Below are 24,779 nucleotides of genomic sequence, written 5' to 3' on the forward strand. Positions count from 1 at the left end.
CCTCTCGTCAGTTGTCTGCGTGTTTGGACGAGAGCTAAATAACTCAACCGCCCAAGTCCTTCATTTCAGGGACGAAATAATGATTTAGAAAACAACGGGTGGAGTTACATTCGAATGGATAGAAGCGTCCAATCACAGACCGGTATGTTTATACGTCATTTGTCAAACGAGCCAATAACGACGCTGCATTCCGTCAACAACGACGTTGAGCTCTTTTTGAAAATTTTTACTCCATTAACTGAAGAACAGACACAAGAAGGAGAACGTTAGGGTGATCCTAGAGTAACCGTGAGGGGTTCTTGCTTTAGTTCTGGTAAGTTTATGTACTTTTTTGTAGAATATAGTATATATTATTGTTGAGAGTGCGATATGTCTAAAGTCTTTGTCGTTATAAATTTATTTGATGCGTTAAAACAACCGCGTGATGATTTCGTATTGTGTTATAATAGCTGGGTTTATCTATTAATTAAATCAACTTCTTAAAATCTCTCACAACCGTGCCTCTACTTTTTTATTATTATTATTATTTATGGAAACGAAAGCAAACGTTTTTCATCCTAATGGTCATATTTGCGTACAAGTACAAAACAATTACATGTCCTGATGATAAATATATAACGTTATGTTTATTAATTTTTTTAAGTTATTGTTACAATACAGTTATATACTAGTGGACTCTTGTGACATTAATGCTGTTTGTCAGACCGTGGTGACAGTTTAATCGATTGTGCTAAAAATAAATTTGAAACCATGCTGTATTCTCCATTCATTAACTGCAGTGAATGCTAAATTTAACAATATTTAACGTTATAATAAATATTGTTTTAGATAGTTGTATCTGATCATGTGAATGAAAAACGCACTAAGAAAACTGAAAAAACATTCAATCGTGTGAATACTTCTGAACACACTGAACTGTAATAATAATTTTAAATAATTTGAATTGTGTATATTATTGTATGTGATCAATTGTTTTATATATATATATATATATATATATATATATATATATATATATATATATATATATATATATGGTTTTTTAATATAATTGTATTTTATTTTTTCACTTTTATACTGTTTAATGTTGTACATGATTTTATAATGTTTAAGCTGCTGATTGAGGGTTTTTACAGAACAAATGTCTACTTTATTGCATTTTTCAGAGCATGCCAGAGTGTCTTTGATGAGCAACACCGAATCTTAAGCAAGTATGAGCTGGGCTGTAGAAGAGTGGAAGGATGGCCTTCCTGCAAAGGCCTTACAAAAGATCCAAGAGATTGAAGGGCATCTAGACAAGTTAAAGAAAGAAAGACAGCAGAAACAGTTTCAGCTAGATTCCCTTGAAGCTACATTACAAAAACAGAGGCAAAAGGTCAGTTACCTGAGAAACAATGGAGTAGATTTCCTCTGTTGAATCTTAATAAATGCAGTTAAATTTGCATCATATGTGTATTATATTTCGTTACAGATGGACAGTGAGAAAAGTGAAGCATCTGCCCTTAAGAGGGAAAATCAGTCTTTGGTAGAATCTTGTGAAAGTCTGGAAAAGTCTAGACAGAAACTTATACATGACATCCAAACAAAGGAGCAACAGGTGAATTATCTGGAGGGTCAACTTAACTCATCCAAGAAGCAGATTGATAGACTAGAACAAGAGGTCAAAAAGTAAGTGGACAATTTTAAATACTGTTGTGCATGTTGTATATATAATAAAAAATAAAAACATTTGAATGTATAAGTAAATAATTGAATAAGTTCAAATATTGAAACATATTGTAAACAATATGACTCATTTTGGCCTAATTTGACCTTTTTCATTCAGGTACAAGCATGAATTTGAATGGTCCCAAACTTCACATGCTTCAGAAATTCAACAGTTTAGTACACCACAGAAAACTTTTGCAACCCCTGCAACATCTAATCATTGGCAACAGGGTACGATATAAGTTACAGAAAGGAAAAAAAAAAAAGCTGTTCATAATGGATGTGACACATTGTAACACTGTAATAATTGCATCTTCAGATTCAAAAATAAATGACCTACAGGAAAAGTACAATCGAGAGGTTGAGGAGCGGAAAAGGTTGGAAGCTGAAATTAAAGTTATGCATGTAAAAGTAAGTAAAATATTTTATTTATTTATTTATTATTATTATTGTGTGTGTGAAAAGAGTTGCTTGTTATTATTTTAATTTACTAAATAGTTAAAATGCACCTCTTTCTTTGTAACACTTGAAGCTTCTGAACCAGTCTGTAGTGAGCCATAAAGACATTGCAAGACAGCAGACAGGGTCCTCAATTTTCCCTTGGCAGCAAGACCAAACACACAGTCATCAGTCTCTGACTGTGATGGAGACACCCTCTAGAAGAAGAAACGGACCCTCTGGGATGTCATGGTCTTTCGATGACACGCCAATTAAGCCCCACCAGCAATTCCCATCAGGCACTCAAAGTGACACCACTGGATCACAGCAGACAGAACAGCTTAAGAATATAAATCAAGGTTGGTCTGACCCTACAGGTGAATTTATTTTTCATGATGTACATGTAAATATGCTTTTGAGTGATAATCCTTATATGCCTTAAGGTAACATTTTGTTTCCTTTTTTTTCTTATGCTACTCAGATCTAAGGTCAAGGGTTTCAGAGTTAGAGCTCCGTCTTCAGGCTCAAGAGAAGGAAATGAAGAATCAGATCAATAAATTCAGTGAAATTCAAAGTCAATTCGAAATGGCCAAGAAAGATCTGGCAGAAAAGGACAAACTCCTCAGCAAGTCCAGAGATGAACTCACAAAGGCCACAGGACAGTATGAGCAGTCAGTTTCTAAGGTATAGGTCAGCTTAATGCATTTGTATTTTGTTATCTTTTAAACTATGTCATATTAAGTTATGTTATATACAGTGGCCCCAGAAAAGTATTTGGAGACCTAAAACACTTAAAATATATAAATGTTTTTTTTATAATATTACTAAATATTAAAACCACTTTTTTATTATTATTATTATTAAAGAAAAGAACATAAGCATCTCAAGGCACAATACAAGTATCAGTCAATTATCAAATTAAGAAAGTGGGGAAAGAAAACACAAACAAGCAAGCATGATAAATGCCCATCTACCTATAAACATATAGACACAATAATATAAACATAAAAATAAGAATCTAAACAAGCAAGAAAAAAAAGGATAAACACAAAACAAATTTTATCCAGAATCTGCTTTTTCAAAGTATTCCAGAAATGGGTTTCATTCAAATTCCAAATTCAATCTTTGAGGGCAAAAAGTAGATGGCAACTTCCAATTAATTAGTATGAGCCGTCTAGCTAACAGTGTGCAGAATGCAATGTTATCCATCCCAAAAACTGTCATTTTCGCATTCCCTGGAAGAACCCCAAATAGTGCTGTCAAAGGGTTGGGGTCTGTTGCTGTAGTAAATATTTCTGAGAAACACTTTCTGAGAAATTTCCCCCAAAACCTTAATAACTTAGGGCAGGCCCAAAAAGAATAAAACAGAGAGGCTGGCTCCCCAACACAACACAGACAGGTGGGGTCCAACTCCAGAAATATTCTGCTAATTTGTACCCTGGACCAATGAATACGATGCACCACCTTAAATTTAATAAGCCTAAAGCCTGTGTCTAGAACTAACCGAAGAAGTGTATTTTTCACTGCTTGTTGCTGGCAGTTGAGATCGCTACTGGGTGTTCCCACTGCTGGTTGCTTAGTTACCCCGTAACACTCCACTACAGCAGATGAATCACATGCTTTCCACTGACTTCACTCCCATTGGTTGTCGCTTGCGAAATTAGCTTCTTATTTGCGTAAAGTTGAAAAATTCTAAACTTTTGTCGCTTGACATGCCCACATTCCTTCGCCAATGGTCAGCTCTTCATTGAAAATTAATGGGATTATGTCGCTGTGTGTCACTGGCGGTGTGAACGGGGCTTGATACATGTATGCTGATATAAAACACCTTCCAAAACACCACTAGGAGGAGCAGAGGGGAACTCTGAAAAAGGTTCACAGGCAAAGCTTGGTGCTTGAAAGTAATTAAATAAATATGAACTTGGAAAATAAAAAAATAATACATTGGTCAAACAAAGCAAAATTATTATCTATAAATAGCTGGTCAATTGAAACTAAACCTTGCGACTTTCTAATATTGAAGACCCCATCAAAAAGAGAGGGTGGAAAAGAAATGTTACTGGCAATGGGTGCAGCTGAAGAAAGACTCTGAAGCTGTAGAGCTCTGCGGAACTGAGTCCAAATCCTCAGAGAATGATTAACAATCAGATTTTTAATCAAGATACTATGAATGGAAGGGATAGAACTGAGCAAAGAAATTAACATGACTGGCAACAACATAGGGACCCTTTTCAAAAGACTGTGATACCGCACTTCGGTGGTCATCATCATCATAAATCCTTGAAAGGTTATGTATAGATAGATATATATATATATATATTTTTTTTAATGTATGTACTTTTACAACACTATACTTTATATTATATCATCCCTTCATCAAGTTTCAAAAAACTAGTCATTTCTAATGGTAGAGTGTTTCTATGAGATGGATGGTAAATTTGACATTGTTCTCTCTTCTGACAGCCGACATTAGTATCTCAAAAAATTTTCCTTTGATTGAAAGCTGTGAAAACACTATCTTGGGGTTTTTCTTTTGCTATTTGAGCAAATGGGAATGCAAAAAAAAAAAAAAACTATTTGTGGTACTCTCCCATTCACTACTCTAAGATATTACCAAAACTATGACAACTTCCGCTGGTGAGACACCCAGAAATGTGAAAAAGATCCATATCCTCTATTTGCACCCAGCGAGGTTAACACAATTTCAAATCATGTTGTATCCAGTATAATACATTTTTGAAGTTTGTTGCCCAGTTGTAAGTTTGAAAGCTAGGCAGAGCAAAACCTAAAAGCAAACTTTCAGGAAAATTAATTATTTTGAAATATTTTGCTTCAAAGCTTTGATTAGTTATTACAAATAATTGCCACTTGGCTTGATGTTTAAAAATTTGATGTATTATATTTTATGTATAATGTATCAAAATATTCAAATGTTAGGTGTCCACTTATAGAGGCCACTGTATGTATTTTATGTTGTGATTTGGGCATGTGAAATTTAGTGGTTAATCTTTAGTTGATTTGGCTCCTCAGTGTTCATCTCTTGAGATGAAGCTGAAGCAGGTAACAGAGGAGATGAACTGTCAGAGACATAATGCTGAAAGCGTGCATAGATCTTTGGAGCAGAAAATCAAGGACCAGGAGAGAGAGAGTCAAAAGGTCTTGTCTTACTGTCAATTATAATTAATTTAACATATGTTTTATATTTCTGAATGTAGGATGAGTTCAAACTAAAAAATGTTTCCTTTCGCTCATTTCAGGAACTTGCACAACTTCAAAGCTCCCATCAAACTCTTGACCAGCAATTTAACCAGGTGAAAAATAAAATGAGTATGGAAATCCAGCAAGCCAAAAAAGAGTACAATGTTTTGCAGTCAGATATGGATAAGGTAATTTGAAAATTCAGCTATGAATAATGTTTTAGGCATGTTATAAACAACTTGTTTCTGTACATTACATTTTCTCTGTTTTTTTTTTCTCTCTCTCGAGTTACTTAACCCAAACATGCATAATCACAACAAAATGTCACTGGTTTTAAAGGTAACTGCTCTAAAGAATCGACTGGAGAAAGATTTGGAGGAGCTGAAACACAAACTTCTCAGGTCTGAACAGGCATTGCAGGCCAGTCAGGTGAAGGAGACAGAATTAAAGAAGAAATTTGATGTAAGTTTCATGGGTATCTGTTATATAAGATAAGGTATTAGTTTGCTTGTTTTCATTTAATTATAACAGATTTAATTTATAGAACATGGCAGCATTTGAATGTGTTGTTTCTTCTCATCCTAGGAGTTGCAGAGAGAAAAGAATACTCTCAGTTGTCAGTTAGATCAAGGAATGAAACGAGTCAAACAACTTGAAGAGGAAAAACAAAATACAGAGCAAAACCTTGCCAAAAACCGATCAATGGTGGATGATTTAAAAGGTATGTTTCAAAAGCTTATTAAAAATTTACCAATTAAATGTATTGCAGTATAAAACTTCAAAAACAATGATTTCAAGAAGAATCTATAGAAATACTTCATCTTATAATTTTTTACTTGCTACTTTCAGTTAAGACACAAACCCAGAGTGAAGAACTGACTCAGCTTCGCAAAAAATTGGACCATCAAAGTGTATCATCTGCTCAAGAATTGGAAAATGCCAAGAAAACTCTGGCTGAAACAGAAGCAAAGAATATGAAGAGTCAGGCCGAGTTGCAAAAACTAGTTCATGAAGTTGAACTCAGAGGAAATAAGATTTGTGCTATGGAGAAAGAAAATGAAGAGCTCAAAATGACCTCAAACTCCTGTCAGAAAGAAGCTGCTGAGATGAAGAAAGAGTTTGAGGCTCTACTGCAGTGGAAAACTGAAAAGGAACAGTTGATTAATAACACTGAATCCAACCGTGAAGAAATGCTGAGTAAAATTGCAGATCTGGAGAATGATAAAACCAAACTCAGTGATGCTCATGATGGTCTCCAGAAAGCGATGCAGGATTTAGAAAATGAGAAGATTTGTCTATCTGGTCAGATTGATTCACTCAAAGGTGAACTGCTTGTAAAATGTGTGGAGCTGGAGGAAAAAGGTAGAGTATATGAGGAGCTTCAACAGCAGTTACATGAGACACATCAAAAACATAATAAGGAAATGGACAATTTGAAGCAACAAATCACTCTGATGCAGGAGCAGGTGAGTGAGCTTGAAGCTAAACTGAATCAAGAAACAAGTAAGGTGGAAGGATTGGAGAAGGCCCATGGTCAACTCCTTGCTGAATATGAAAGTGCTTGCGACCTGGCTAAATCAAAAGACTCTATTATTGAGATGAACAGAACTGAGATTGACCATCTTCAGGAAACCTTTGCCTTGCGAGAGCAGGAGCTAGAGAAATTTAAAGAGGAGAAAGACTTGTTAGCTAAAGAATGTGAAGGCCTCCTTGTACAAAACAAAGAGCTGGAACAAGAAAAACTGAATGTGGAAACATCCCTGCAGGAGGTACTTGAGAAGATTGCCCTCTTGGAATCAGACCTAAAGTGTCAAAAAGATTTAAATGCAGATATCCAAGGAAAGTATGATGATATTTGTAAAGTCAGAGAAGATCTAGCAGAAAAAGTGTCTTTAGTGGAAGAGAGGGAAAGAGATCTTATTCTTGAAGTTGAATCTCTGCTACAAAATAATAAGGCATTCTGTTCTCTTGAAGAACAGTTTAATTGTCTTGTTTCTGAGGCAGAAGAAACCCGAAGTTCCCTGGAAAAAGTCAAGGAACTACAAGTTCAGACCGCCACCGAGTTGGAAAATCAGAAGGCAATAGCTGAGACTCTTGCAGAACATATAGAAGAAGAAAAAAGGAAGGCATCAAGCTTAGAGCATGATAATGCACTACTCAAAGTGAAACAACAAGAGGTCGAAAATAAAGCTAATGATCTAGATGATAAGTATGAAAGCCTCCATAAATCCCATGATGTTGTTTGTCAAGAGAAAGAAAATCTTCTTAAACAGGTTTCTGAAATGGCAGGAGCACTTGCTGAAAAAGAAGCTTTGGAAGAAAATGTTGTGTTAATGCAAACTGAGCTTGAAGCCTCAAATAATTTGTCCACCACACTAAAGAATTCACTAGAAAGTCTTCAAAAACAAGTCAACTCATCTGCAGAGCTGAATTTAAGTCTGGAAATAAAACTACAAAACATTTCTGAAGAAAAAGCGTTATTAGAGACAAGTATCAAGAAGCTCACTGAAAGACACAACAAGGAATCTGAAACTCATGTTTCTGAAATTGAAACTCATCTTAAAAAACAAAAGAGTTTAGAGGAGCACATCAGTGTTCTTGAGGCAGAATTACAGAGCAAATGTTTAGAGGCCAGAAATGCTTCAGAGAAACTAGAGGAGGATGCTCTTGAAAAGGCAAAGTTGAAGCAAAATCTTGACTTATCTGTGGACCAGCTCAAGGAGGTCACTGATTCCTTTCAGAAAGTTGCAAAGGAACTTGAAGACTTGAAACAAACTGCATCTCCGCATGAGCAGGAGATAGAAAGTCTCAAAGCTGCTTTAGCAGATTTAAAAAGCCAAGAAGCTGCCAAAACCTGTGAGATTGAAGTTGTGAAAGGAAAACTTCAGGAGGCTCAATCTGAACAAGCTAAAGCGTTCGAGGCACTGAATGAAAAAAACATTAACATGAACAAAATCAAAGTACAGCTTGAAATGTTGCAGATGGATCTTGAAGATAATGAATCCTGCATTAATTCATTTGAAGCACAAGTAGAGGCACTGCAAGGCAACATTAGTGTTCTTGAAACAAAATTAGTTGAGAGTGAGGCACAGAAGTCCATCCTACAAGCAGAGATGGAGTCTGTCAAAGAAGACTATGCAAAAAGTGCACTTGAAGTGTCACAGCTATCTGCATGTTTGGGGGAAACACAGAAAGAACAACAATCCAGCTCTGCATTATTTAGTGAGTTGAAGTCTTTACGTGCAGCCCATGAAACACTCAAAATTTCCCTAGAGCAAGAGAATTGTAAGCAGGCAAACCTTGAAGCAATGTATAACAATCTTATGGAACAAAAACTTCAGTTGGAATCCAGTTTTCAGGAATTAAAAGCAGAAGCCCAGAATTCCCGTGATGAAATAGATCAATTAAAGCAGTCAAACGATTCACTGGTATCTCAAATTGCAGAACAGCAAACTTGCATAGAACAACTTCAATCTGAGAAGATTCTTGCAGACACACTGAAAAAAGAACAAACTGGAGATGAGAATGATCAAGATATTTGTGAAATGCCATTTGCTAACACATCTATTTTGCCCTATGAAGAAGATATTGCTGTCCTGGGTATTTCATCACCTGGAGAGCATCTTGATTCGCACAAAGAGGCCCAAACGACATTGTCATCAGATGAGGATGACAAACAAATACTGCTGAAAGAGCAAATGCTAAATAAATCCAGGGAGCTTGAGGAGATGTCTCATGTTCTTAAGGAGACTATCAGAACCATGGAGGAGCAAACTGGAATTAAAATAGAGCAACTCAAATTACAGCATGCTAAAGAGCTCCAGAGGGTGGAGGAGCAAATGCTCAGTTTAAGAAATGAGTTAGAGGCCAAACTTAAAGAAGAAAAGCAAAACACAGAGATCTTGTCCTCACAACTGGAGGCAACCATGCAACAACTTCAGGAATTGGACCTTGCATCATCCTCCTTGCTGGCTACTGAACCCTCCCAGGTAACCTATGTATTTCACAACATAATGTCAGATTATCTCTGTTTTTAATTCAGAGTTTATGAACAAAATCAGTAAAATGACAAAAAAGTAAATTGGTTATGACTGACTGATCTCCGTATTTTGACAATAGCACCAATACAAAATAAATGAGAAAATGAAAATTTGCTGCATTTTGAAAATGTACCTTTGTAAAATAAGGGTTTAAAGCACTGCTTTTTTTCTGATTTTTCTTCATTTGTATTCATATTTATTCCCCATCTTAAACAGGAAATGAAAAAAACGACACATGAAGCACAAGAGAACATACTGCATCAACCTGAACAGTCAGACTCCACACTAGGTATTAGCCCAGAAAGTGAAACATCACTTGTGGAACTTGAAACACTTAAGAAAACTCTTACAAAGCGAGAAGCAGAGCTTGTTCATTTGCAGTCCCAGTTTGAAGTCTTGGAATCGGAAATGGCAGCTAGAAAAGATTTGTGCTTGAACTTGGAGGGAAAAATTCGTGAAATTGAAGTAGAAAAGACAAATGGAACAGATAAGTTGACGTCCATTACACAAGAAAACAAGAAACTGAACAACCACATTGGAGAGTTGACTGAAGAGATTGATTCACTTAGACTACAGTTGCAGACCTCCAAATGCCAGCTCTCAGATATTATGGAGATGATTGAAAGCTTAGAGATGGCAAAAGGTGAGTGGAATGAGAAATTTTTCCAGAATGAGAGTGAACTAAAAAGAGTGCGTTCAGAGAAGGCCAATTTAGAGAAGCACATCCTGTCTATGGAGGCTGACATAGAAGAGATACAAGAACAGAAGCAGAAGCAAGCAGCAGAGCTTGAAGCAGCTAGGAGGACAAATTGCAGCCTTGAACAACAACTTAATATAACTATGGCAGAAGGTGGGCGACTTAAAGAAGAGCTTATTTTGTGTGCTGATGAAAGGGAAAGTGAAAATCTCTCCTTAATGAAGTGGAAAGAAAAAGCTGAGCTTCTGGAGAAGAGAGAAACCGATACACGAGAACTTATAAAAGAGCTAGAAGAGGACATTAGGATTGGGAAGAGAAAAAATGAGGTGACAGTTAACCAAATTGATGTTCTGCTGAAAGAAAAAGAGCAACTCATTCAACGGTTTCAAAATCTTGAGAATGCAGTGGCTCTTTTGAGTGAAGACAAAAAAAATCTGCTAAGTGAATTGAATGGTTTAAAGAGCAATGAGAATTCTACTTCAAGAGAGTCTGAAAACATGTCTTCCAAAATCCATTCACTTGAGCATGAGAATATCAGGCTGTCCCAATCACTTGAATCATCCCTTTTGGAGAAAGGTGAAATAGCTTCTAGGTTGATTTCTACTCAGGAGGAGGTAGCTCAGATGAGACAGGGCATTGAAAAACTGAAGGTACGAATTGAATCTGATGAACGGAAAAAGAACCACATGAGTCAGCTGCTCAAAGCTGCCCAGAGGAAGGCAGATGTTCTTCAGGACACCATTGAAAAGCTCGAGAGAGATAAAGAACTTTCTGACCAAAATCTTGAGGATGCCATTCTTCAAGCTGAGACTGCCAAAGAAGAGCTTGAGGAAGTACAGGCTGAAACACAAGAGCTTACCAAGAAAATTGAAGAGATGGTCAGTGAGCTTAAAGGTCTCAAGGAGGAGAAGTATAAACTTGAGCAAGAACTTCAACAAAAGAACTACCTAATTGATGAATTGCAGTTGTCCAACCAAGCAGCTACTGAAAAGCTTAAATCTGTGGAAGAGGCAACAGTAAACCAGCAACAAATAATTGAGGACTTCCATTTAAAAGTTGATGCCATGGAGGAGGAACTTCAGCAGTGTCGAACAGAAGTAGAATCGAAAGAACAAAAAGCACAGGATTTGACCACTCAGTTGCTGTCTTTGCAATCAGAAAACAAAGAGTTTTCCCAAAGAGTCCTTGAATATGAAAGGCTTCAAGCAGAGCTTCGTTCATCCAACCAGTTGCTCTTGAAAGACTTTGAAAACAAGCAGCAGGAGCTTAGCCAAGAAAACGCACGACTTCAGTCACAAATAGATGAGCTGCAGGCACTATCTTCAATTCAAGAAGAGCGAGATGAATTGAAAAAGGACAAGGTTGAGTTGCAGTCTACTATTGCACAGTTGGAGGAGATGGCACAGATGCAGTCTACCAAAATAGAGGTACTGCAGACAAGTATAACTTCTCTGGAGAATAATATCCAGCATCTGGAGAGCCAACTTAATGCTATGAAGCTCATGAACTCAGAAGTAACAGAAAAGGTATTTTTTTGTCATCTTTAATTGTTCTTATTTTGTTCTTGGTTTTTATTTCACACATTTTAATTAATTCATATTCCTTTTCAGTTAAATGCACTACATGAGAGCAGTTTGCACCTCCAGACACAACATCAGCAACAACTGTGTGAGGAAAGGGAAAAACAGAATGCTTTGGAGGTTAATCAAAATCTATTGACTTGTCAACTGCAGGAGTCTCAAAAACAAATCATGACATACAAGGTATGAATTCTCCTTTACCGTGTTTTACTGTCTTTATGAATGTTCAGTCTCTACTTACACACCATTTTTGTGCATTCCAGCTCAGCATAGAAGCACTGACAGCAGAAAAAGATGGCTTACAGAAAAATGTATCTGAAATTCAGGAAAGTCATGATGTTCAGATAAAGGAAAACAACAGGAGGCATGAGGAGAACCTGAAACATGTACAGCAGCAGGTGAGCAGATGTAGCACTGCAACAATGTGCTTTTTATAAGTAGGACTGTATGTTATGGTAAAAATGCATAATAATAAGAATTAAAACTTTTATATTTTAAAATAGAAATAGAAAAGTGATATCTTGAACTGTAATAATATTTACAGTATTTCTGATCTAGTTCTTATGTTTTTTCTCTACAGAATGAGATGGAGCTTAATAAACTGAAGGAAGAAAGTATGGCGGTTGAAGAAAAGGCTGCACGGTATCTATCAGACCTCAATAGCTTCAAGTCTCAAAATGCAGATGTGGACTCTACCTTCAAGGAGTTACAAAACAAATTAGAATTTTGTGAAAAAGAAAAGGTATTGTTCTTCCTGTTCCTGTAATATATAATAAGTATTTTACAACTCTATTCAATGTTTAAGTTTTAGTCAAATAATTAACCGTCATATTTATTGGTCTGTCCCTGTAGGCAGAGTTAGACTCAAAGGTTGTGCGCTTGTCCAAAGAGAAGGACAGTGCTATGAGTAAGATCAATTTGTGGATGAAGTCGTGCAAACAGCTGGAGAGTGAGAAGCAGGCACTTCAGGAAGAACTTCAGCAGCAGGGACAACAGATAGCAGCACTGCAGGCCTCACAGAAGCAAGGTATGAACAAAACACAAGAAGATAAGCACTTGGTCAAATATAGTAAACTATATAGCAACTTGCATTGGAATGTCACCATACAAGTTGAAAGTTTTAGACAAGGAAAATAATAATTAAAATGAATACATTTACCTGGAAATCTTGTTACCAGGTGATGCCGGCAGTAATGACGACCTGCAAAAAGAACTACAGGAGCTGAGGGAAGCTCTGGAGGAAAAGAGCTGTGAAGCGGATGAGAGCATGGACCGATACTGCAGCCTCATGGTCAAAGTTCACAAGCTGGAAGAGACCAATGAAAGCCTCAAGAACCAGCTCAAGCAGTTGAGCACCCAGACAAAGACCCCCAAGACCAGGAGGTCCCTCAGGTCTGAAAAAACTGACCTGGAGAACAGTAAACCAGTGGAAGACAAAACAAACGTGCCAGCAGGAAAGAGACCGAGAGCAGCAGATGACACTCCTAACAAAGCACAGGAAGCCTTGCACAGTATCACCAAGAGACTGAAAGCTGCGGCTGCCACACCTAAAGCCACACTAGATGTAGACGATGAGGATTTCAGACCAGAGGGTTTGCCTGAACTTGTTCAGAAAGGTGAGAGGTTATCGCGATTTGTCATTCGCTGTAGTCCACATCAAGGGTACATTCATAGTTGTTCTCAGTAAAGCTTTCAAAATGAAAGGGATGTGTTAATGATAGCTATTTTTACACATCTACATCACGTCCTTCTGTACAGGTTTTGCAGATATTCCAGTTGGAGAGATGAGTCCATTCATCGTTCGCAGAACCACAGTGCAGCGCTGCAGCCCTCGTTTGGCCGCCCGAGTGGCTGCACTTTCAGCAGAGCAGCCTGTGCAAATCTCAAAACAGACAGCAGAGGGCAGAACTTTAAAACCTGTGAGTAGAACTGCCTCTATTTCCTGTAACTACATCTTTAAAGTAAATAATGAAGAAACTTCTTCAATATAAACTTCTCCTTCCTTCAAATTGATGATGATAGTATTGATTCCAATACCAATGTCTGTGTGATATTAAAAACTGTATATATATATATCTTCCAATGGCATAAGCAAAAAGGAAGATCTAATATTTGCTATTTTATGATGATGTTCATTATAGGGCACAGATTGGCCCTGTATAATTAATATTATTATTATTATTATCTCACAGACACACATTTATTTCAGGTTAAACATTTTCATATAATTTGAGATTTGAATATTATTTAACTACATATACAATATTTTTTACGTTCTATATTTTAAGTTACGTTTTTAAGTGAATTATAATACCATGGTGGTTTCATGCAATGTGTCAAACATTGGCAAAATGTTCAATACTGTATTTGCAATTTACAGGTTTGGAAAAATACAAGCAATTTGCAGCCAACAGTATTGGCAGTACAGTAATAACAAACTGTAAGAGCAGACCCGAATAATTACAGATCTAGAAGTGTTTTAAGTTATTGTAAGAACAAAAATGAGGGAATACCATTAAAAATGCATTGTGTAGATGAAAACATTTAGTCATTCTTTAACCATGGGAGGGCTTCACAGACCCTCAGAAAGGTTAATGCAGTCTGTAGTTAACTCATTTACCGCTCTTAAAATTACTGACTATGAATGCATTTCCAAATGAAACTCTGCATGACATTTCAGATTAAATGGAAAGAAGTTAAGTGCTCCAAAGCATTAAAGCTCTCCTGTCAGCTTTTGACTTCATTCAAAGTTCTAATAATCGAGTCATCTTACCCCAGGTCACCATTTCCTAGAGATTTTGCCAGTTATTCTTTAAGAATTGAAGAGGAGTCAGGACCACATGCTGTAGAGTAACTTTTATGCCCCAGAAATACAATTCACCACTTTAATACCCGACTCTCAATGTAGTTAAGCTTTTATGAAGGCTGAAGTTCTGCATTCCTGCATGACCACACAAATTAACTGTTATTGTCATTTATTTTTTTGTTTATACAAAAATAGAATATAGGAAGCAAGAATATAAGTTACAGCGAGGTACTTGTAATTGAATAGCGTTACAATATAAGTGAATCTATTGGCCATGCTTTTTAAACATTGCATAAACATTTCTGCGCGGAAAACCTCAAACGACTGGCCCTTAGTTCCAAAGCAAGTGTTTCAACATAAGTTAGTTTTTCTAGAATTGGCAGACCTATTTAATTTATAATAAAAGCTGAAGTTCTTAATGAACTGCTAAGCTTCAAGTGAAACAGATGCGAGTCGTTGGCAAGGTGCATGGGGAGGATGAGCAAACCATTAGTCAGCTTGCTGCACAGCCAGGTTTCAATTACTATTGAGCACTCATTATTCTCCTTAAATTACATGCTGGGTGTGTAGGTTTGGAGAGGAGAGAATATAGATTGATTGATTGCAAGAATTTATATTTATCTATTTGCATTTGTCCACATCTTGACACTTCGCCAGAGAAGTGTAAAGTACGAGTTGTTTTGAACATTGATATTGCCGCTGGGTATTCTTGGCAGCACAACACTGCTCGCTCCTGACATCATGCTCATGTACTTTCTGGTCCAGGTGCCTAAGGCGATCCAGAGCAATGCGGCTGTATTATCTCCACTCACCAACAGTCCACGGGAAAACAGCTGTGAAAGCCCAGTGCCTGCTATAGAGCAGAAAATTAGCAGGCGCTCTCGCAGCTTCAAAAAGACCCCAGAGAAAAAAGAATGGGTCAGTGCCTCCCCAAAACAGAACGACAACTGCCAAGTTCAGTGATAAGTGGGATGCCATGTGAATTTTCAATTTTTAATTTTTTTTTTTTTAAATGCTATATTTTTCTGAATGTTTATGCACTGGCTTTTTACCTTTTGTAAATATTTTTCAAGAGCAGCTGTATCATATGTATTTTGTTTCTGTTACATTTGTGATTTCTTATCTTGTATCTCATTTGTCTTTCTTTTTCACTGTTTCAAAATGATTTATGTTTTATCCTTAATCCAGAATAGCTGTATCATTTCATTGTATATATTCTATTGACCTGTTTTTTTTATCCTTTTGAGTTGTTTCCTTTTCTTTTTAGAAATATTACAACTAATCACTCCGTTTTACCATGTCATTGCTTTTTCTTACTACTTTACTAAAGTTCACTCTGCCTTACAAATATGTTTGTTTGTGTGCTTCTGTTCTCTGTAAGTGGCCATTTGGCTGTTTACTCATACACAAGAATTGCAACAGACTTTATTGTTAAGGAATGATAAATTACAGCCCGAGAGCATTAAGCTGTATAATATAGAGAGATTTATATGCAGACTGTCTAATACAGATGTCTACTTTTATTGGACACATAATGAGCAGGCATCTAATTCTCAATCATTTCAGGTTTTGACTCAATATAGGTCTGCCCAGTAAATCAATACCTCTGCTTTTATACTCCGTCTGAAAATCTCCCCTGAGGTTTGGATAAGGTCTAATTCAGAGCATTTGGGGAGAAAATCCAGACTTGTTAAACTATCTAATGATAGAATATACAACGAGTGTTTCATCATGACTATTTTTCACATTTTTTCGCTGAAATGTATCCTTTTTATTAATGCCAATCCATGTTGCGTTAACTGACTTGAGTTTAGTTTAACTATAAAGTAGCTGTAGACAAATTTATAGTCATCTTCTTACCTAATAATAATGTTATTTCTCCAGCATGATATGATTAGTGTATAGTGTCTGTGTGTATTTATATATAATGAAAATACACAGCACACATACATAATGTAAACAAAAGCATTTATTTTGGAAAGCAATTAATCGTTTGACAGCACTGATACATACATACACACAATTATAGTATTTATTTTGAGATATATATATATATATATATATATATATATAGTTTTAGTACTATTTTTAATAGTTTTAGTTAATGCAACATCAGTTTTTGCTGTATTTATGATTTATCTTTGTTGTTGGAAATAAGTGCATACTGCACATATTATCTTGCAGTGCAAAGCAAGAACATCCTCCAGTGAAGTATCTGCTGGTGCATCAGTGTACAGTAATACATCATGTCATGTCATCTTTTAATAATTTCAGCAAAATGATACCACATATAGGGCCTGTAATACTCCACAGATTTCCTCATCACATAACGTGTGAGTTTTTAAATTGATTGCATGAGAGACATTGTGGTGATTTACCAGTCAGATACTGTCAACACTGCACAGTACAGAATTCTACATAATATATGTAATAAATTGAAAATGAGAACTCAAGTCATTTTTATTTATACAATTTACTTGTGCTAGCAAAATTGCATGTCTCCTCCATAACATCAGATTATTATATTATATTGCACCTCTTGAAAGCTGACATTTATAACTATTGTTTTGAATTTGAGGTGCTGCCCTTTGGATTAGATCATAGTTCAGTATTTCAGGTTAGACAGCTTTAATAGAAAATATAAATCTGACTGTCCACAGAGACATTTTTAGAATCAGAATGTGGTGCCATAATAAATCCCCTTCTTTCTGGTCACGACTAGACTATGTGTACAGTATAATAAATATAAATATGTATAAATATAACTTGATATTATCAAAAGCAATTCACATCTGCTGTACACTGATCAAACACAGCTTTATATCCACTGACAGATGCAGTGAATAACATTGATTATATTGTTACAAATACAATATAAAGAGATTTGTATGCAGCAAAATTCTATACACATCTGCTGTTCTGTTTCTAAGTTTGAATTTTGTTATGTGAACATAAATGGAATTATAATGGTGTGTGGTAAGGGAGTAGCAGATGGTTTATCTTTTCTTTACGCAGCAAGTAAATAACTACCTTTGACATTACTGATGTTGAACTATTTTACATAATAAAAGCACATGAAAACATTTTTGTTCTTTAGCTTTCCCAAATCATAATCATGTTAAAATAGCAGGCTACTCCAGATTTTAAAAAAGCATTCTTCAGCAATCCTGGTAATTGAAGAAGATGATGCTTCAGTGCTGCTGAGGAAAATTCCATTACATGAATGACTGTGCTGACTCTGCTAAGAATGATACTGAACAAAGTCAAGGACTGTGAGGACAACATGTTAAATGAATCAGCTTACAATCCGTGACAAACTATGTATGCACTGTCTACTGGGGGAAGAAAAATGCCGCCTATACTTTCATGTCAATAAGATGTCAAAACTGTTAATTATCTGAAGACTGATCAGATCACTGCTGAGCTGCCAGTATATAAAATGGCTAGATGACAAATCAATAAAAAAAATGTTTTCCTGTCTAATGAATATGCATAATCTAAACATTACCTGTGCAAAATAGCAGTTTGTGTAAAACGCCGATCTACAATGGCATGTAAAGATCTTTATCCACTCTTGTTTCACCAAGAGTAAACACTACAGAAGCAAATTTGAGACAGCTCTTCATAAGTAGAGTTTTATACTATGTGATTTTTTTGTTTCCTAGTTGGCTCCAGTCCTCAAATTTGATTGCCTGAGCATCGTTCAAAGAGTGCTGATATAGAGCACAACAATCAACCACAATATTTAAACCATTGACAGGTGAAGTCAATAACATTGATTATAACATTACAATGGCACTTGACATATGTAAAGTAGCAAGTGAACAGTCCATTCGTGAATTTCATGTGTTGAAAGTGAAAAGATCCGAGTGACTTTTCTCGAGGACCAAACAGTGATGCTTAGATGTCTGGGTCAGAACATCTCCAAAAGTTTAAGGGTGTTCCCAGTATGCAGAGGTTAGTTCCTACCAAAAGTGGTGCAAGGAAGGACAACAAGCTCACTGATGCATGTGAGGAGCTAAGGCTGTCTGGTCCGATCACAAACACAGAACACTGAAAAACATAATGCTGGTCATGGTAGAAAGCTTTCAGAATACAGAGTGCATCAAGGGGGATTGCATGAGGGGGACTGTGAATGGGGCATAGCCGCTCACTATTCAGAGTGCCCATGATGACCCCTGTCCATCTCCGAAAGCAACTATAATGGGCATGTGAGTGTCAGAACTGGACTATGGGGCAGTGGAAGAAGGTTGCCTGGTCTGCTGAATCATGGTTTCTTTTAGATCAGGTGGATGGAGCATGTGCGCCGTTCACCTTGGGAAGAGATTTCAGTAGGTAGGATTGGGAAGATGACAGGATGGCAGAGGCAGTATAATGCTCTGGGCAATGTTCTGCTGGAAAACCTGGGGTCATGGTTTTCATGAGAATGTTACTTTGACACATACCATCTAATCTAAAGATTGTTGCAGACCACATACACCAGGGATAGGCAACTTCGGTCCTGGAGGGCCACTGTCCTGCAGAGTTTAGCTCCAACCCTAATTAAACACACCTGAACCAGGCAATCAGTGTTTTCGGGATTACTAGATAGAGGTGAGTTTTTATGAGGGCTGAAGCTAAACTCTGCAGGATAGTGGCCCTTCAGGACCAGAGTTGCCTATCCCTTCCATACACTCTTTCATGGAAGTGGTGTTTCCATCTGGCAGTGGCTTATTTCAACAGCATAATGCACCTTGCCATATGGAAAAAAATGTACAGGAACATGTTCCTGACAGACTGTTATTCTGTGCATTAATGGTGGAGATTTTTTAGTGACTCTTTCTGCAGGTTACATCATTACGCAGTAGATGGTGACAATTACAGTATGAGTATAGTAATTGAATCAGTTAACTGATTCGTACAAAAAAGCTGATTCACTATTTTGCTCAGAGACACAGGTCTACTTTGACATTTATTTATTTTTTTTACAGTTTTTGTGGGCAGGGCCAAAAAACACAAAGTAACTGGCGAGGGGCAAATTTCAATTAGAAGTGAGCGTCTCTACACCATACTTCCTCCGAAGGGCAGAGCTCTTAAAGTGAGGACTTTAGAGGGAGCGGGGCACTTGTGTCTCAAAATGTAGTCATTTGGAAGGCACTTGGTGAAGGGAATAATAAAAGACAGAGTCATTATCTTCACCTGGATTGTTACCATGACAACGCAGTGCGGCATCCATCACCCCATTATCTGTTCTTCTCAGTCTTATTATTGCTGTTAATTCAGTTGTCGCAAATAAATATACATTTTGTACAGTGTTTTTATATGCTTTATATACACGCGTTCCATCTCAAATTTATGCAACTCTATTATTAAATACATTTCTTATTTACAAAATGCATTCAATCTGAAATGAATGTCTAATATATCACAACAAGACAACTTAAATTATTCTATTTATTTATTAATTCTATATGTCCCAGTATTAATCACCTAACATACATTTCGTTAACTGAATTGTGAAGCAGGGGCAGACATTTTTGCACCTTGCTATCTTCAGTTGTTGGTATTGAGCTGTGGAAGAGTTCATTCATTCCCCAACCTACTATTTCCTGCCAGTACTGAGAATCGAACTTGCAACCTTCTGGATCTGTCCGATCTCCAACCATTAGGCCACAACTGCCCCAAACTGTCATATCCTTTTGTATTAAAGCAATGACATTGGTTGACACAAACACACTGTTGCTCATTTGATAGCTTTAAAATTATTTATGCAAGAACATTTTAAATAAGATTTTCAATTTAAAACTATGAAAGTATAACAATCCTTTATGAGAAAAAGCAAAAGGTTTAAAACTTTGATACTTTTTCATACTGCTGTAACAGAAAAACTCTAAAGACATTTCTTTGAGTAGGCTCACAGAGAGAGAAGTCCACACTAGATTTACTTGTTTGCATTCACTTCACAGAAAGAGAGAAAATAACCTCCCCTTTTCCCTTGCTGCAGCCTCTGTTTTGAGTTCTCATTGATATTTTATTTCGGCCTCTCATTATAATGCTCCCCTCCACCTCACTCTCAGTCAGCAAGATCTGGGGGAGAAAACCAGTTGATGCTGAGCCAATACATCCATCCAAGCTATAAATAGAACACACCTCGCCCTAGTAATGGGTCAGTGAAATATTCAATTAATCTAAACACTTGCAACCTCTAGCTCCCACCTGGGATTCCAGCCAGCCGCCAGTTTAAAGCAACATGCACATACACTGAAAAAAAAAAGTTACAAATAAATAAAATGTTAGGGAGAAATTCAAGAAACAACACAGAGAGAAGCCGTGCAAGTAAGATCTGAAGTGGATCCAAAACAAGAAAGCATAGATGTTTCTGAAGGGTTTCTCTGGAGCAGTCACCTCCTTGACTCTACTGGAATTACAGTCAAACAGCATGTGCTGACTCCTCATCCCATCCAATCCCAGAGGAGACATCATGTCCATTCTCATCCTTACCTTCGACTTCAGGATTCCCCAGTGGAGCTGTAGATAAGCAGAAAGTGACATGCAACTGATAAGCCTCATCTCCTTAAGCTCAGGCACAAATAGGTAAAGATGACAGCAAATAAACAGAGATATTTTTTCCAATCTGTTCCTGCAAACAAACAAGAATATTTTTTTTTTGAGAAATTAGGACCCAGTCTTTTTTTGTAACCACATTTTCCACTTCACATTCAAGGCCATCTGGTCTTTTCTGGAGGGTTAGTATTCCTCAACAGCCCTGAATTTCCTAAACGACTGTAATGGGCTTTATAGCCATTTTAATTTCCATTTGCAAAGTAAAGGAGGCTCTTAACCTTTATGAAACCATCTAAATGGTTCTATATAAGCACATTTATATTCTACAGCCATAGTTCTTTGCTAAAGCAGTACAAGGCAACTGGTAAGATCATAATTGCCATGTGAAATTCAACATCGGAAGCTACTTGGTTCATCTTGCTTTATGTTGTCAATCAGAGGATGCGCTCATTAGAGATTTTCTTTGGGAAAAAATACAGTTTGTAAACGTAAAACGTACAGTAATGTAAGATCTTAGAGAGAACTTGGTGGCATAACAAGACATAATGGATGTTTCTTCAACTTTATGAACTTTTTTACATGATAAAATATAAAATCAATGCCTTAGGCCCGTTCACACCAACAACGATAACTATAAAGATAACTATAAAGATAACGATATTAGCGTCCACACCAGCGAACGATATTGTTTGTGCATTCTGCTGCTTTAAATTCTCGAGCTCATTACAGCAGGATTCATTCTGATTGGTTGGCAATGTTTTTATCATTCATCAGAAAAAAAAATCGTTCTGAAAGTGATTCCAACGATATAGTTGGAATATCACAAAAAGTGAAATAAGCAAAGACCATTTCAGTATTTATTGGGTGAAAATATGGTAGATATTAAATATGAGTCATATGACGTGAAAAAAGAAACAAGAAATAATAAAGGTAAATATTGATTTTGAGGGCAAAATAATGTGCACCATTTACTTACAGTATGTAAGCGTATTAATAGGCCTATTTATTATACATAAGATAATTGCTATGGCATTGGCCTTAACAAGACAATCAAGTCAGCCATTCCATCAAGAATGTTATTAAACACAATTTTATTTAAGATTGTGGTGGGAATTTTCATAAATTAAAAAAAGACAGACTTGGGGGAAAATGGATGTTTAGATGTTTATACATGTTTATAACTTCACAAGGAATGAACTGAGGCTGGGGTCAAGGCATACCGACATGTCAAGGAATTTGGCTACAGTTGTCGTATTCCTCTTGTTAAGCCACTCCTGAACCACAGACAACACCAAAGGCGTCTTACCTGGGCTTAGGAGAAAAAGAACTGGACTGAGAAGCTCATAGCCCAAGTTGCTTGAAGCCCAGTGTTAAGTTTCCATAGTCTGGGATGATTTGGTGTGCAATGTCATCTGCTGGTGATGGTCCATTGTGTTTTCTGAAATCCAAAGTCACTGCACCCGTTTCCCAAAAAATCTTGGTGCACTTCATGCTTCCTTCTGCTGACCAGCTTTTTGAATATGCTGATTTCATTTTCCACCCGGATTTGGCACCTGCCCACACTTCCAAAAGCACCAAAAGTTGGTAAAAATGACCATGGTGTTGGTGTGCTTGACCGGCCAGCAAACTCACCAGACCTGAACCATTCTTGTTGAACAAACAATGCAGATGAGCTGAAGGCCACTGTCAAAGAAACCTGGACTTCTAGACCACCTCAGCAGTACCACAAACTGATCACCTCCATGCCTCGCCGAATTGAGGCAGTAATTAAAGCAAAAGGAGCCCCTACCAAGTATTGAGTACATGTACAGTAAATGAAGGCCAACAATTCACTAAAAATTATTTTTATTTGTATTTTCATTGGTCTTATGAACTATTCTAATTTGTTGAGATAGTGAATTGGTGGGTTTTTGTTAAATGTGAGCCAAAATCATCACAATTAAAAGAACCAAATCTTAAACTACATCAGTCTGTGTGCATTGAATTTATTTAATACACAAGCTTCACAATTTGAGTTGAATTACTGAAATAAATGAACTTTTCCACGACATTCGAATTTATTCAGATGCACCTGTTCATATATATATATATATATGACATTGTCTGTTTTTGCCCATTAACTTTAATTTGCTCCTATATATTCAACAAATAATGAAAATTATACAGAACAACCCAGGGTCTCTTACATGGAAACTCTCTGGTGTTACTTTAAAGAAAGAAGAAAAGAAGATATGTGAGAAATAATATTACAGGAACCTCATTTCCAGTGCATTAAAAGGAAGGGTGTGCTATAAATAGAAAATGTGTCCCTGCACCTTCTGACCTATGAAATATAGCTTAGTGGAAATGTTAAAGTTCTGGAGCAGAGCATGGTTCATTTCCATTATGTTTTATTATTATTACCATTATTATTTCTAAGACCTATACCACAAACACAGTCCCTTTTTCCCACTTCTCAGTATCACACTCACAATCATGCTATTGTTCTAAATGTCAACAGCTGTGACCTGCCAGCCATAAACTGTTATATCATTTTTATGAAGATATTGAAAATGCATTATGATCGCAACACATTTTGTGCAAATCATCATTAACTGCTGTCCTGTGGCTAGCCTTGTCTCAATCCAATAACATGGGTAACTTTTTTGTTTTCACTGGCTATAAAAATGGATGTATGTGGAAGATCATAGGTCAAATTCTTGTTTAAAAAATATCTCTAATTAGAAGCACGGTATAGTAAACACGTCGCTTCTCTGCAGGAGTCACAGCGCTTCCTTTAGTTTAATGAGAGCTTGTGTATGTGCTGCTCAATAAACTAAGCTGACAGGAGTCAAATGTCACTGTTTATGCACTTCTTACACATTATTTCTACATTATGGGTTCTTGAAGATGGTGACAAGCACTAGACCTAAGACTTATTGCATGAGACAGCAGATGTTAATGTTAAGTATAATCTTTTACAGTTGCCCTGTTTTTTGCAAGTAGATAAATTTGATCACATGATATCAGTGATATGTAAAGAATAATGTACAGTAAAATTAAATTAAATTAAATTAAATTAAATTAAATTAAATTAAATTAAATTAAATTAAATTAAATTAAATTAAAAAGTATTAGAAAACATGCCCCAGACAGGGGGTCAAGCCAGTATTGGCGTCTATGAATAAATTTACTTTTTGTTCTATAACAACTAAGTTTGCAAATGTTTCTATTTCCTATAATAACACTTTGGGTGATGCATCTTCATCCTGCACTTCCTGAAATTTTTATCTAAATATATACAATTTAAAAGTAAATGCACATTGTTTTTAAGAAGTGCATGTTTCTAATTATTTTACCCTATATTAAATAAGCTACAAATCTATTCAGTAATGATCATTCTGCATATGTTACCAAAATGTATCCCATAAATGTGACGCAGTTGAGCCAGACAGATTCATTTTGTTGGATATGAAAGATATGTTCACAGCAATGCAATTGCTTGAAATAAGATCCATGCCAATATTATGGCTTATGTTTTGTGGTGATTCCAAAATCAGACTTGCGGAGAATTATAACGGCTCATGAATCAAGCTTATGAACACTGTGAGCATTGAATGTAAGTGAACATGTGCCTTTGATGCACTTCTATCATTGCCCAAAGGACCCATAATTTTAGCCACCTCAGTGAGAGAAAGTACGATTGCCAAGGGGAAATGACAACGGGAAAGAGGAAAGGGAAACAGAAGCTAGCGTATATGGGAAATGATGGTGCCTTTTTTCAACAAGTT

At 36.4% G+C, this 24,779-nt stretch overlaps 1 protein-coding gene across 1 annotated transcript; it reads left to right on the top strand.

Moving 5' to 3' along the window:
- The first annotated feature begins 200 nt into the window (after positions 1 to 200).
- On the top strand, positions 201 to 15,825 carry cenpf (centromere protein F). Its single transcript, XM_052579919.1, has 20 exons — positions 201 to 313; positions 1,167 to 1,375; positions 1,472 to 1,668; positions 1,826 to 1,938; positions 2,027 to 2,118; positions 2,240 to 2,504; positions 2,627 to 2,829; positions 5,176 to 5,301; positions 5,403 to 5,531; positions 5,683 to 5,805; positions 5,929 to 6,064; positions 6,193 to 9,332; positions 9,600 to 11,606; positions 11,691 to 11,843; positions 11,924 to 12,058; positions 12,241 to 12,402; positions 12,513 to 12,687; positions 12,839 to 13,276; positions 13,419 to 13,579; positions 15,232 to 15,825. Exons 2-20 carry the CDS (start codon positions 1,214 to 1,216, stop codon positions 15,427 to 15,429), a joined length of 8,115 nt encoding a protein of 2,704 aa, XP_052435879.1. The 5' UTR covers positions 201 to 313; positions 1,167 to 1,213; the 3' UTR covers positions 15,430 to 15,825.
- The last annotated feature ends 8,954 nt before the right edge of the window (positions 15,826 to 24,779 follow it).

Source organism: Carassius gibelio, chromosome B17, assembly GCF_023724105.1.
Source record: "Carassius gibelio isolate Cgi1373 ecotype wild population from Czech Republic chromosome B17, carGib1.2-hapl.c, whole genome shotgun sequence".
Taxonomy (NCBI): Eukaryota; Metazoa; Chordata; class Actinopteri; order Cypriniformes; family Cyprinidae; genus Carassius; species Carassius gibelio.

Coding starts and splice junctions, on each gene's coding strand:
- cenpf (XM_052579919.1), top strand. CDS start 1,214: ATGAGCTGGGCTGTAGAAGAGTGGAAGGATGGCCTTCCTGCAAAGGCC. Junction 2,830..5,175: donor ATGAGCAGTCAGTTTCTAAG/GTATAGGTCAGC, acceptor TTGGCTCCTCAG/TGTTCATCTCTTGAGATGAA. Junction 12,403..12,512: donor AATTTTGTGAAAAAGAAAAG/GTATTGTTCTTC, acceptor CTGTCCCTGTAG/GCAGAGTTAGACTCAAAGGT.